Here is a 13,346-nt window from a genome sequence, read left to right as displayed (position 1 = left end):
AGGGCAGGTTTTGGGGCCAAAATTACAGCTTTTGATGCGACCCGTGGATAAGTCGAGGGTAAAACATAGGGGTGCGCATCAAAGGATGTAAAGGATGGAGCAAAGGAAAACGATGCCAAAGATCTTGCAAAATTCAGTCGGGCATAAATATTGTGCTCATGATAAAGGCTGGATGGATCAGAGAGAAGAGGTGGACGATGTTTCTTTTGGGTGCTCTCAGGATGGACAAAGCACTCACCTTTGGTCACTCGACTCTTATTTTTAAGTAAGAGTTAAAGTACACTTTTTACATTGACCCATGGATAAGTCGACCCAGGAAAGCGCCTGCTGCCAACGTCTTTCTTTCATTTCGTCTCAAAGGTGCTACAAGATCTCTCTACATACTGATTCTATAGACTAACATGGCTTTGAATTCTGTCACTCATTTTGGTTTGAGGAGAGATGGTGCTCTTTGAGGCTGTAATGGCATGGACATTATAACCAGCAACTCGAGAGTAACCCTTTGTGCGCAAAAGCTCCCGGCAAGAAAATGCTCCGTGAACATGATGTGCGAACAAAGTTGGAAGCCTTACCTCTTCTGTGTCTGAACATCCATCACCAAAGAAATGTAACCCTCAATGAGAGAAAACGAGAAGAAGCGGATGTGTCCAGAGTCTTCGTTGGCTGCCGCAGACTCTTTGACTCTAAGGGAAAGAAGAAGCCAGAGAGAGTGCTAGAAAGCCTTCAAGACTGTGGATGGGAGATGCCTTTGCATCGCTTTCCTCTGAGCAGAGACCTGGCGGCACAGTGGTTAGATGCCGGTCCTGCAGCCACAAGGTTGTGAGTTCGATTTCACGGCTCCAGGGGTGGCTCAGACGTCTATCTTTTCGTAGGTCGGTAAAATGAGTCCCCAGTTTGTCGGGGGCAATTGGTTAACACATCCTAGATCCCTTTCACACATTTAAGTCTCCTTAAGCCATGCGTCCCCCATCCTATATCTGTGCATTTCGTTTTTCTGCCCTAAGTGCAGCACCTTACATTTCTCCATGTTGAATTTCATTTTGTTAGCTGTGGCCCAGCTTTCTAGTCTATTCAGGTCATTTTGGATTTTGAACCTGTCCTCTGGGGTGTTTGCTACTCCTCTTGTTCCAAGAAATTACTTGTTATTGTATCAATCCACTTTGAAAGCTTTCCATCTATTTTACTGTACATCGCATTCAGAGTCCTGACAGGTTGGGAAATGACGAACCGCCGTTAAAGATCACAAACAACGGAGAAAGGCCTACAAGCGCAAAACAACACTGTTGGATAGCAAGGAAAGATCCGTCATCCCTGTTAGTATCAGAAGCAAAAAGAGATGGTTTTTATGCAAGGATATTCGTTTAATATTCTGAACATACCCATTGGAGTAAAACATGACATCCATAAGGAGTGTAGCGACGGAGGGAAGGGTGTCGGGATCTAGGCTGGTGACACAGAACATGTTACTTGGACTGGAAAGCGGGTGGATGACAGGCCTCTGAACTGAGAAAAAGAGACAGACACAGAGAGATTTTGTTGTTACTAACAGTGGAAACTGGCGTCTGGACTGGACCACAAAAAGAGGTTTTCAAGGAGTTGAATTAATTAACTTTCATTTGGCAATGTGAAATCCGCATTGGCACCAAGCAAGCATTTCACAATCACAGTGTCACAACTGAGAAGGCCAAAGTTGCGTTGTAGTCCAAAAGAGTAACTTGCCTAAGCGCTGCTCTACCTTGCATGTTTTAAACCTCCCCAGCTCCAAATTTCCCATACAACCAAATCTAGGGAAACCCAATTTTCATGGGCAGAGGGACCAGAGAAGAGACGCTAAATCTTGGGACAACGTGCGACAAATGGAGACCAAAGAGTTAGGGGAGTGTACCCAGTTTTGGCTTCATAAATCCGTTTGTTATCCCAAAGCTGTCGGCCGCCACCGTCTCCCCGTTCACGACGCGGAGGATGGTGAACTCCGAAGCCAGCGTGTGCATCGCCAAAGGCAGGTCCCGCTCGCGTACCTTGAATGAAAGGGAGAAAAATTACTTGTGAATACATGCACCGTGTTAATTTACAGCATCTTAGCCAAGATATCGTCATTGGGAGCCAATAATCCGGAGTGGAGTTGGTTCTTGGGTTCTGCGTAGTTAAGTCCCAAAGCTAAGCCCAGGAAGATGGAGGAAGCCATACCAGAATCTAGTATAACTTAGTATAGTAGGACCACATGTGTATCTAAGTCAAGCAAGATGGAGGAAGCCCCACCAGAATTTAGTATGGCTCAACATAGTAGGACCATATGTAGACCTAAGGCAAGGAAGATGGAGGAAGGCACACCAGAATCCTCTATGGCTTAGCATAGTAGGACAACATGTGGACCTAAGCCAAGGAAGATGAGGGAAGCCCCACCAGAACCCAGTATGGCTCAGGATAGTAGGACCACATGTAGATCTAAGCCAAGGAAGATGGAGGAAGCCCCACCAGAATCTAGTATGGCTCAACATAGTAGGACCATATGTAGATCTAAGTCAAGGAAGATGGCAGAAGGCACGCCAGAATCCTCTATGGCTTAGCATAGTAGGATGACATGTGGACCTAAGCCAAGGAAGATGGGGGAAGCCCCACCAGAACCCAGTATGGCTCAACATAGTAGGACCACATGTGGAAGGGATGCAGAATCCTAAACCCCCCCAAAAGAATGCTTCCCCAAAGTTCAAGCCCCAGAATTCCATGCAATGTTGCCATGGCTGTAAAAGCAAAATCACAGCGCTACAACTGTGTAGCATGAAGGCACACTAGGTCTTCCATGGAGGGAATGTGCTTTCCCACAAAGCCTGCTCACATCACATTGCCTTACCAGCAGTGTTCCTTAAGTGCATCTGACGAAGTAGACTTAAATCTAGGAAAGTTCATGCTGCCAACGTCTTTCTTTAGTTAGTCTCTAAGGTGCTACAACATCTCTCTACATACATGGCTATATCTTGTATTTCCTTACCAGGATGAAGTCTGTCTGATAGGTAGAGAGCATGAATACGGAGATGTTTTGATCAGCCAGAGGAGCAATCACGGACTTGGCAATCTTGGTAACCCCAATGGGCTGGGAACTGGAGAAACTGCCTCCGCCGGAAACCACGTTGAGCGCCAACCACGTCGCATCCGCCACGCTCAAGTGCTCAGATGAAGGGAGCTCTGAAGGAAGGAAAGACAAAGGAGAGCTTTCTTGAATGACCTGCAAGGTTTAAGTCACCTGAGGCCAAACTAAGTTGTCTGTAACTGTGTAGCAAGAAACCACCTGTTTCCAGGTGTGTGTATATATGTCTGTCTGTCTGCAATGCAGCTGCTTTGTTACACTATGGGATATAGGGGGGGAAATAGGTGAATAAAGCAATAAAACACCACCATAAACACGTAAAACCTGATTTCAAAGTGATACAACCAACTATTAAAGTACTTGAGCATCCATGGATATTGTAATCCATGGAGCATCCTGGAACCAAACTCCAGCGGAAAACAAGGACCCCCTGTAATAAGACCAACTTGCTGGAGAAATTCAGGGGTTGGAGAACAAAAGCAACTTCTCCATGCTCTGCTGATCTGCAGGCAATGGAGCGCATAGTGCCACTATATGCATATTTACGCAGAAATAAAGCCACACGTTGTTCAGTGGTCTTACTCTCAAATCAGGCCGTCTCAAAGGTGCTACAAGAACTCTCTACATCTCAAATAACAGGGTTAGTGAGCCAACATAGTACAGTGCAGCCGCGTCATACTCTAAAAATCACGCAACAACCAGGAAATGGTGCGCAGCTCTGTGCACAAGCCCCATTATTTTCAATGGGGCTTGAACATACATGGAATTTGCCTTACGCGGGGGGGGGGTCCATAACAGATCCCCACATAAGGCAAGGGCTCACTGTATAATGGTTTAAGCGCTGGTCAAGGAACCCTCAGCCATGGAAACTCATTGGATCAAAGAATCAAAGTGTTGGAAGAGACCGCTAGGGCCGTCCAGTCCAACTCCAGTCTGGCTGCCGCATCGACACTGTTGACTCATGTTCAACTTGTGGTCTAGTTGGACTCCCAGATCCCTTTCACACGTAGTTTCATTCAGCCAGGTGTCCTCCATCCTATATCTGTGCTTTTCATCTTCCCGCCCTAAGTGCAGTACCTTACATTTCTCCGTGTTGAAGTTCATTTTGTTAGCTGTGGCCCAGCTTTCTAGTCTATTCAGGTCATTTTGAATGTTGATCCTGTCCTCTGGAGTATTAGCTATTCTTCCTAATTTGGTGTCATCTGCAAATTTGATAAGCATGTCCTCTATTCCTTCCTCCAAGTCATTGATAAAGATGTTGAATAGCACTGGGCCCAGGACAGAGCCCTGTGGGACCCCACTGGTCACTTCTCTCCAGGATGAAAAGGGGTCATTGTTGAGCACCCTTTGGATTCGGCCGGTCAACCCATTACAAATCCATGTAACGGTTACTTTGTCTAGTCCACATTTTACAAGCTTGTTTGCAAGAATGTCATGGGGAACTTTGTCAAAGGCCTTACTGAAATCAAGATATGCTATATCTACAGCATTCCTTTCATCTTCCAATCTGGTAACTTTATCAAAGAAAGAGATTAGATTTGTCTGGCATGACTTCTTTCTCTGAAAACCATGTTGACTCTTTGTGATGAAGGCATTGCCCTCTAGATGTTCACAGACTCTCTGTTTAATGATCTGCTCCAGAATCTTTCCTGGGATTGATGTCAGACTGACTGGACGATAATTGTTGGGATCCTCTTTTTCCCCCTTTTTGAAGATGGGGACAACGTTTGCCCTCCTCCAGTCGGTTGGGACTTCTCCTGTTCTCCAGGAGTTCTCAAAGATTATTGCCAATGGCTCCGATATTGGATGGAGTTCATCTGGTCCTGGAGACTTATATTCATTTAGATTAACCAGGTATTCCTGTACTATCTCTTTGCTTATTCTGTGCTGAATTTCCCCTATTCTGTCCTCTGCTCCTTTATCCTCAGGTTGAGCACCCTTTGCCTTTTCTGAGAAGACTGAAGCAAAAAAGGTGTTGAGTAACTCTACCTTTTCTCTGTCTTCTGTTAGCATTTTGCCATCTTCTCCACACATTGGATGACTTTAGGCAAGTCTTTCCCCTTGTTACCAACATGCAAGAATACATGAGCCATTGATAAAAAAAAAAGACTTTAAAATCAATAAAGTAAATGCTGTTGATGTTATTCAGAGACAAGACTAAGACTGAGACAATGTGACTTTCCAAAGGTCACTCCCTACGTTCCCATGGCTGAGTGAGGATCTGAACTCAGGTCTCCTAGTTCAATGCTCAGTCCATGATGCCACATTTGCCCTCAAATGCTAAGGACAAAATACGGGGGAACAGAGATCTCAAATTGTCTTCTTTTGGTCAAACAGGGCAGAGCATTAATTCTTCATACAATGCACCATTTTGGGGAGCGTGGTTTTCTGCTTACCCAGAGCAACCACTGTTTTCCCACACCCCAAAACAGCTTGGCATCCTTATTTACATCGGCCATCACAGCCGTGCATTTGTATGTAAGGGGCATGCGTGTTCCCATCCGCGAATGTGCGTTGGCTTAATCGGCTTTGACACAGTCTTAAAAAGCCCATTCGCCGTCCGCTTGCTTAAGTAACCCTCGCCTTGTAAACAAGTCAATTACTGTTAAAACGAGAAGAAAAGAGCCTTTCAGAGAGGGTCTAAATTTCAAGTGCTTCGGCGCAGCTCCTGCTAAGCCGAGGGATGGAAAAATGCAGCGCGGGTTTGCAACCAAGCGCCGTTCGGAAAGGGGCAGAAAGCGGTCGAAGGAGACACATCCTAAACCGATTTGCAGGATGGTTTCCTTGCTCAGGACGCTGTGAAACGTATAGAGTACAGCGAGTCCCAAAATACAGCGTTCAGTGAGGCAGAAACGGAAGCAGTCAAAGTGAGCATCATCGCCGTTGTCTGTCATCACTATTCTGTTTTGGTCAGTCCCCACCTGGAATATTGTGTCCAGTTCTGGGCACCACAATTCAAAAAGGACATTGAGAAACTGGAGCATGTCCAAAGGAGGGCGACTAAAATGGTGAAGGGTCTGGAAACCATGCCCTATGAGGAACGACTTAGGGATCTGGGGATGTTTAGCCTGGAGAAGAGAAGGTTAAGAAATGCTATGATAGCCCTGTATAAATAGAATCATAGAATTATAGAGCTGGAAGAGACCGCAAGGGCCATCCAGTCCAACCCCTTCTGACATGCGGGTTTGTATCATTGCATTGTGCTTTCCAAGAGGTTTCCATGCTCTGCTGAGAGTAGCCGACGGCAAAGAAACGGAGACGGTTTCCCAAACAACACCTTGCTATCGCTTGCATTGGGAAACGCTGGATCCTGGGAGCCTTTCTCTGACCTTCCCTTCACCTTCCAGGCAGAAAAACAGCGGCAGATGCTAAAGCTCCGTCGACGGATGTTCTTCCCCGCAGTTATTTCTGCGCTCAACAAAACAGCTCTCGGAGACAACATCTGGAAAGCGGCTGGGTACCCTTTCATTCACGGCAACCTGGGATTTCCCACAGTGGGAAGAGGTCCACTTGAAACAAGAACAAAAGAGCCACGGAGAAGGAGGGAGAAAAGAAGACGTCCTCTACAAATTTTCTTCCCAGGCTCCCAGGTTTTCTCGCTCTCCTTTTCCCAGCCTCAGTGAAGAAGAGAAACCAAGTAAGAACGAACCAGATGGAAAGTGGAGGTAGAGAGATCTTGGCACACCTTTGAGACTAAGTGAAAGAAAGAAATTGGCAGCATGAGCTTTCGTAGACTTCAAGTCCACTCCCTCAGATACATTTCAAACTGGTTTGGCCACAGGAAGAGGTACATGTTTATTAGGGCTGAGCTGAATTTCTCGCTGAGTGTTTTGGGGACAATGAAAGGCAGCCTCCATTCCATGACCTCCCGCCCATGTTCTGCAAAAGGCTTCCCTGCAAAGAAGCACAAATCACAGAATCATAGAATTGTAGAGTTGGAAGAGACCAAAGGGCCATCTAGTCCAACCCTGTGCCATGCAGGAACTCTCCATCAAAGCATCCCCGACAGCTGGACATCCAGCCTCTGCTTGAAGACCTCCAAGGAAGGAGACTCCACTGCACTCTGAGGAAGGAGTCTGTTCCACTGTTGAACAGCCCTTACTCTCAGGATGTTCCTCCTAATGTTGAGCTGGAATCTCTTTTCCTGGAGCTTGCATCCATTGTTCTGGGTCCTGTTCTCTGGAGCAGCAGAAAACAAGCTTGCTCCCTCCTCAATATGACATCCCTTCAAATATTTAAACAAAGAGGAGGAGGGATGGGTCTCTGGGGAACCCCAGAGGGCTAAATCTGTCCCCAGGGCAGATGCTTGCCCACCCCAGCTTTGGTATGAGAATTAAGCAGGCATGTCCACAAACAAATCCATATGTGTACAGCAGATACAGTCATAGAGAATCGTAGATGTTCAAGTCTGACTGCATTATTGACAGCAGCAAGTGCAATGCTCTCAGGCTCTGCGGTGGCCTTCATGAGGGTCACAGGAGGTCTAGTCTTGGGTGTGATCAATTCCTTGAATGCAGCATGCCCCAGGACAAGGATGCCCAAGATAAGCAAGGTCCAAGTCATCCCCAGGACACAATCCAAACCTGTCTTTCAGGTCCCCATGTTTCTATATTTAGGGCTATGAGAGGCAGACTCACTTTGGCTCGCCCGGCTTCCCCAGATCAAGAATGTGTTTACATCCAAACCAGAGCCTGCGGAAGCCAACCAACTGGCTGGAGGCCCGCCGAGTGCAAAATTTATGCTCAGCTGCATTTAGGATTTGAGGGGCCTGCCAATCTGATCGGGTGTCGAGGGATTTGGGTGGGTGAACAATGTCGCCAAAGAGGTAATGGAGGGGTGGGACAGACTAGATTGCCTCTTTTGGAACCTTCCAGGATTGGCAACCACCTTTAGCATTTGCATTGTTCAACATTGAAAACGAACTTATTTTTTGGTTGCAAATTCTGGAGTGACTCTTGGTCAATTCCTGTTCAGCGTTGATTTTTATCTCATGTTTAGACTCATTGGGTAGGCCATGAGGCCACTGGAAGGTCCCAGGGGCAGACAAGTACAGTGCACCCACGTCATACACGGGCGCATCATACGTGGCTTTCAGCTTATGCTGAAAGCCGCACAACATAAAATAAATGGTGCGCACGCTGCATGCACTAGCCCCATTATTTTGAATGGGGTTGAAGCATACGTGGAACTTGCCTTACGTGTTCCAGAACAGATCCCCCATGTAAGGCAAGGGCCCACTGTATCCCTAGACCCACCAAAGTTGCCTACCTCCGAAACAGCACTGACTACCACTGGTTCTCAAAGGGAACAATAGGAGCTTCTGCTGCTGTTCCCCTCTTGCCAAAGGCACTCAATATAGGTAGCTGCCATCACGGATGTTGGAAATTGGTTATAGATTCAATACTTTAGAATCACAGAGTTGCAAGAGACCCCAAGAGCCATCTAGTCCAACCTCATTGCAATGCAGGATGACACCATGAAAGCACTTCCGACAGATGACCATCCAGCCTCCCCCAAAAGAAGGAGACTCGGCCACCCTCGATCAAACAACTCTTACTATCAGGAGGTTCCTCCTAATGTTGAGGTGGAATCGCTTTCCCTGTAGCTTGCATCCATCGTCCTGTGTCCTATTCTCCAGAGCAGACGAAAACATTTTTGGACATCGCATCCCATGGTGGATAGCAATTCTGGGATTTGTGGGGTAAAAAAGGAACTTCTCCAGGCTCTGCTTGCAGAACATGGCTGACCATCACCAGGTCAGGAGCTCCCTGACGCAACAAATGGCACTGAAGGGATCCAAGAGCAGAGCAAATATTACAAGCTCTCAATTATGGAGACCAACATTTGAAAGCTATCAGGCCAAACCCTATCTTGAAGGCCTGGATTGAATCTAATCTAGGAATGTACAAATCTGTCCTTATCAGTCAATGGGATTTACTAGTCTCAGAACGAGGGGGAGGACGGTCGGAGTTTCTCACTCTCTATCTTTAGAAGGGGAATCATGAATCCATGCTTCTCTGCATTAGACGTTAAAACCCCAGTGTATTTTTAGTTGCCACTTGCTTATGTAAGCTTCATTATGTAACCAACCCTAGAGTTGTGGGCATTTGGTTTGGTTTGCTTCAAGCGCAGCCGCTCTGATGTGGACCTTTTAAAAATACAAAAATATCTCCGTCACGTTAGATTGGGAATCCCCGTCAACAAAGCAGAGGAATCCTATCAAAACAACCCAATACCACACATGGGAATACATACGTGCAAATGTGCCCATGTAGATACCAACATGTAGGCATGCATAGGCACAACCCTGTGTTTGTGTAAGCCAGTGCATCCCAAAAAAAGTATAAATTCCAAATAGCAAGCCTTGATGTTCCATTTTATATAAGGGACACCATTTTACTATGCTGTTAATGGGACTTAGGCATCCATGGATTTTGTTATCCACAGGGGACCCTGGAACCAAACCCCAGCAGATAACAAGGGCCCACTGTACATACAGTAGATTCAGCTGCCAGATATTTAGTTGGGCTGCTGGACTAGATTAGGGCCTGAACAGACAGGCCCAAATAAAGCTGCTTTGGGTCATTGTAGGTATGCTATTTAAATGACACACGCACCTTAAGAAGTCAGAAGCTGCACCAAAGTTGCACTCCTGTCCTTAGGTTTGGAGCATGGCTTTGGTGCGGCTTCCAGCCTCTTAGGACACATGCACCATTTAAACAGCATACCTCCAAAGTGACCCGAAGCAGCTTTATTTTGGCCTGTTTGTTCGGGCCCTAACTCCGATCTCTTGGATTCTGACTGACAGCAGTTGTCCAAGGTCTGAGTTCGGAGAGGTATTTCATACAATCATAGAGTTGGAAGAGACCGCAAGGGCCATCCAGTCCAACCCCATTCTGCCATGCAGGAAATCCATATCAAAGCATCCCCGTCAGATGGCCATCCAGCCTCTGTTTGAAGACCTCCAAGGAAGAAGACTCCACTACCCTCCGAGGGAGTTTGTTCCACTGTTGAACAGTCCTTACTGCCAGGGAGTTCCTCCTGATGTTGAACTGGAATCTCTTTTCCTGCAGCTTGCATCCATTGCTCCGGGTCCTAGTCTCTGGAGCAGCAGAAAACAAGCTTGCTCTCTCCAAGTCCTTCTTATTGGAGATGCAAGATGTTGAATCTGGGATACTCTAACCCTCACTAGCATGGCATATTCTGGTGAGTGTGTGTCTCTTCATTTTGTACAACAAAACCCTGATAACATCCCAGCTGCAAGATAGGCTTCATTGGTGGCAAATGATAAAGCAGCTGGAGTACAATAGGGAATGCATTCCAGTCCTTTAGCTGATGGGCTCCAGCATCTACTGTATATACTCATGTGTAAGTCTAGAAATGTTAGTCAAAAAATGGACCAGAAAAACCTTAGCTGACGTATCCACAGATCAATGTAAGTGATGTACTTTAACTCATATATATATATATATATATGAACCATTCCCTTGTGAAAGACAAGAGCATATACTGCCCTGGAAGCACCAGCCTTTAAGGTGAGCAAAAACAGTGAGTCCTGCTGGGATTTTGGAAGCTCTTTGGCATTATTTTCCTCTGCTTCATCCTTTAGATCAGTGGTTCTCAACCTGTGGGTCGCTTAAGACCATAGGGAAACATATATTTCCGATGGTCTTAGGAATAATTTTATGGCTGGGGGTTACCGCAATGTGAGGAACTGTATTAAAAGGTTGCAGCGTTAGGAAGGTTGAGAACCACTGATTTAGATCCTTAGATTTAGAGCGCAAAGGTCTTTGGCCTCGTTTTCCTTTGCTCCATCCTTTACATCCTTCATTACATGCCCCAAAGTTTTATCCTCGACTTATCGGCTCATATCAAAATCTATAACTTTGGCCCCTAAACCTGCCCTCGATGTATATATGAGGTCGACTTATAGGCGAGTATATATGGTACTCCTGGCAAATGGTAGAACCAAGCAACTAATTCTATCCAGGCAACTTCATGACTAACACCAGTAGACAAACCCATACTGGTTAATAGGGTTCCTTGGGTTGAGGTGCACTTACTCATAATGTGAAGAACAGCATCCTACTAAATGCAAATAGCCTACTAAATAGAAATTGATCTGGACAGCTGCGAACATTTGGCCACGATGCTAACAAGGGCTTTATATCTCATCTCCTGGTAGCAAGGGCCATGTTTACTACTTGGTTAATCTTTACGCTCGGATCCTGTGACCGAAACCCTGACGTTCTCCAAGGCCGAGGGGATAACAAAAGAGAAGAGATAGCTGAAATCCCAAAACAACAGCTGGCAGCAGAGGCTCAATGAGAGGGAGTAGATAAAGACAAGAATCTACTAAGCTGCCTTGGGAAATGCTTTTTTTGACTACTAAAGGATTCCTGCTTTGGGGCCTTTTGCTATCTTAGTGTTAACTTGGAAAGTGCAGTTTCCACCTCCTTCAGCCACAGTAAAGTTTCCTTTTCTTCGTCACAGTTGCGTGTGGTTTTACCTTTGTTGCCAGCTGTGCTTGAGCAACTGATTCCCTTCTCTTTTCATTCTTGATTTCACGTCTCTCGTTTTCTTTTTCATTCCTTTTCCTCTTTGCCATTGCCAATTACTGGCTAAACGACTTCTTCCTTCCTTCCTTCCTTCCTTCCTTCCTTCCTTCCTTCTCCTCCTTTTTCTCCTACCCTCCTCCTCCATCCCCAATGCTTTGGCAAACATATCCTCCTTCCCTTCTCTCTTTGACTTTCTCCATCTCCCTCTCCACTTTCTTTCCCTTCGTCCCTGCACTCATGTTCACTGTCCTTCCATAGCATTACTGCTTTTTCCAACAATGTGTGCCTTCGCATGATGTGTCCAAAGTACGCCAAACTAACTTCTCTCATCTTGGCTTCCTGGGAGATTTCTGGCTTGATCTGAAGCTGCACTTACCGAAAGCCCTTCTTAGCATTGTGTGCAATGATAGGTAGCAGGCCCCCAACCTTTAAAACAGGGAAACGTCCCTGCTCAAACTGGAAATGCCAAGCATTAAACCCAGGATGCTTGCATGTGACACATATGCTCCACCGTCAGTTGAGTTGTAAGTAACACATCAATGGCCTGTTCCAGACTGCCAAAATAAAGCTGCTTGGGGTCTCTTTGGAGGTATGCTGTTTAAATGATGCATGCATCCTAAGAATCCAGAAGCTGCACCAAAGCTGTGCTCCAGTGCTTAGGAATGGAGTGTGGCTTTGGCACGACCTCCGGACTCTTAGGACCCATGCTTCATTTAAACAGCATACCTCCAAAGAGACCCGAAGCAGCTTTATTTGGGCAGTCTGGAACAGGCCAATAAATAAGTAAAGAAGAGTCTAGCAAAGAATAGGATCGTAAAGTTGGAGGAGACCGCAAGGGCCATCCAGTCCAACTCCATTCTGCCATGCAGGAACTCGCAACCAAAGCATCCCCATTGACAGATGGCCATCCAGCCTAACCCTCCAAAGAAAGAGCCCTTTGACAATGCAGCAGCTTTAAAGGTGTTCGAAAAGGATGTATGTGCTTAAAAGTAAATCAGGCCTCCGAGGTTTAATAAAAAGCCATGGCTTGACCTGGTGCTGAAAAGAAACCAATGCTATCACCTTCTGAGCAAAGGGTGATGGAGGAGGAAGGTTCCCTCTCTCTCTTGGGCCCAGAGCTATTCAATATCTTTATCAAGGACTCGGATGAAGGAATAGAGGGCATGCTTATCAATTTTGCAGATGACACCAAATTTGGAGGAGAGCTATTATCCCAGAGGATAGGATCAAAATACAAAATGACTTGAATAGGTTAGAAGGCTGGACCAAAACCAATAAAATGAACTTCAGCATGGAGAAATGTAAGGTACTGCACTTAGGGAGGGAAAATGAAATGCATAGATATAAGACGGGGGACACCAGGCTTAAGGAGACTTATATGTGTGAAAGGGATCTAGGAGTCCAAGTAGACCACAAGTTGAACATGAGACAACAGTGCGATGCGGCAGCTAACAAGGCCAATGCGATTCTAGGCTACATCAATAGATGTATAGTGTCTAAATCAAAGGAAGTAATAGTGCCACTGTATTCTGCTTTGGCCAGGCCCCACTTGGAATAATCTTGTGTCCAGTTCTGGGCCCCACAATTCAAAAAGGATGTTGAGAAACTGGAGCATGTTCAAAGGAGGGCAACTAAAATGGTGAAGGGCCTGGAAACCATGTCTTATGATGAACAACTTAGGGAGCTGGGAGTGTTTAGTCTGG

At 46.0% G+C, this 13,346-nt stretch overlaps 1 protein-coding gene across 1 annotated transcript in view; it reads right to left on the bottom strand.

The window, feature by feature from the left end:
* CASTOR2 (cytosolic arginine sensor for mTORC1 subunit 2) overlaps window positions 1–13,346 on the bottom strand; it is a 28,476-nt gene that overhangs the window by 5,055 nt on the left and 10,075 nt on the right. Inside the window, exons 3-6 of the mRNA XM_042442561.1 lie at window positions 2,990–3,183; window positions 1,886–2,018; window positions 1,380–1,503; window positions 573–683 (exon numbers count right to left, since the gene is read on the bottom strand). Coding sequence (XP_042298495.1) covers window positions 573–683; window positions 1,380–1,503; window positions 1,886–2,018; window positions 2,990–3,183 — 562 coding nt within the window. The remainder of the gene's footprint in view (window positions 1–572; window positions 684–1,379; window positions 1,504–1,885; window positions 2,019–2,989; window positions 3,184–13,346) is intronic.

Source organism: Sceloporus undulatus, chromosome 11, assembly GCF_019175285.1.
Source record: "Sceloporus undulatus isolate JIND9_A2432 ecotype Alabama chromosome 11, SceUnd_v1.1, whole genome shotgun sequence".
Lineage (NCBI taxonomy): Eukaryota > Metazoa > Chordata > Lepidosauria > Squamata > Phrynosomatidae > Sceloporus > Sceloporus undulatus.
The sequence above is the reverse complement of the archived record's forward strand: the minus strand, read 5'-3'. Positions and strand labels throughout refer to the sequence as shown.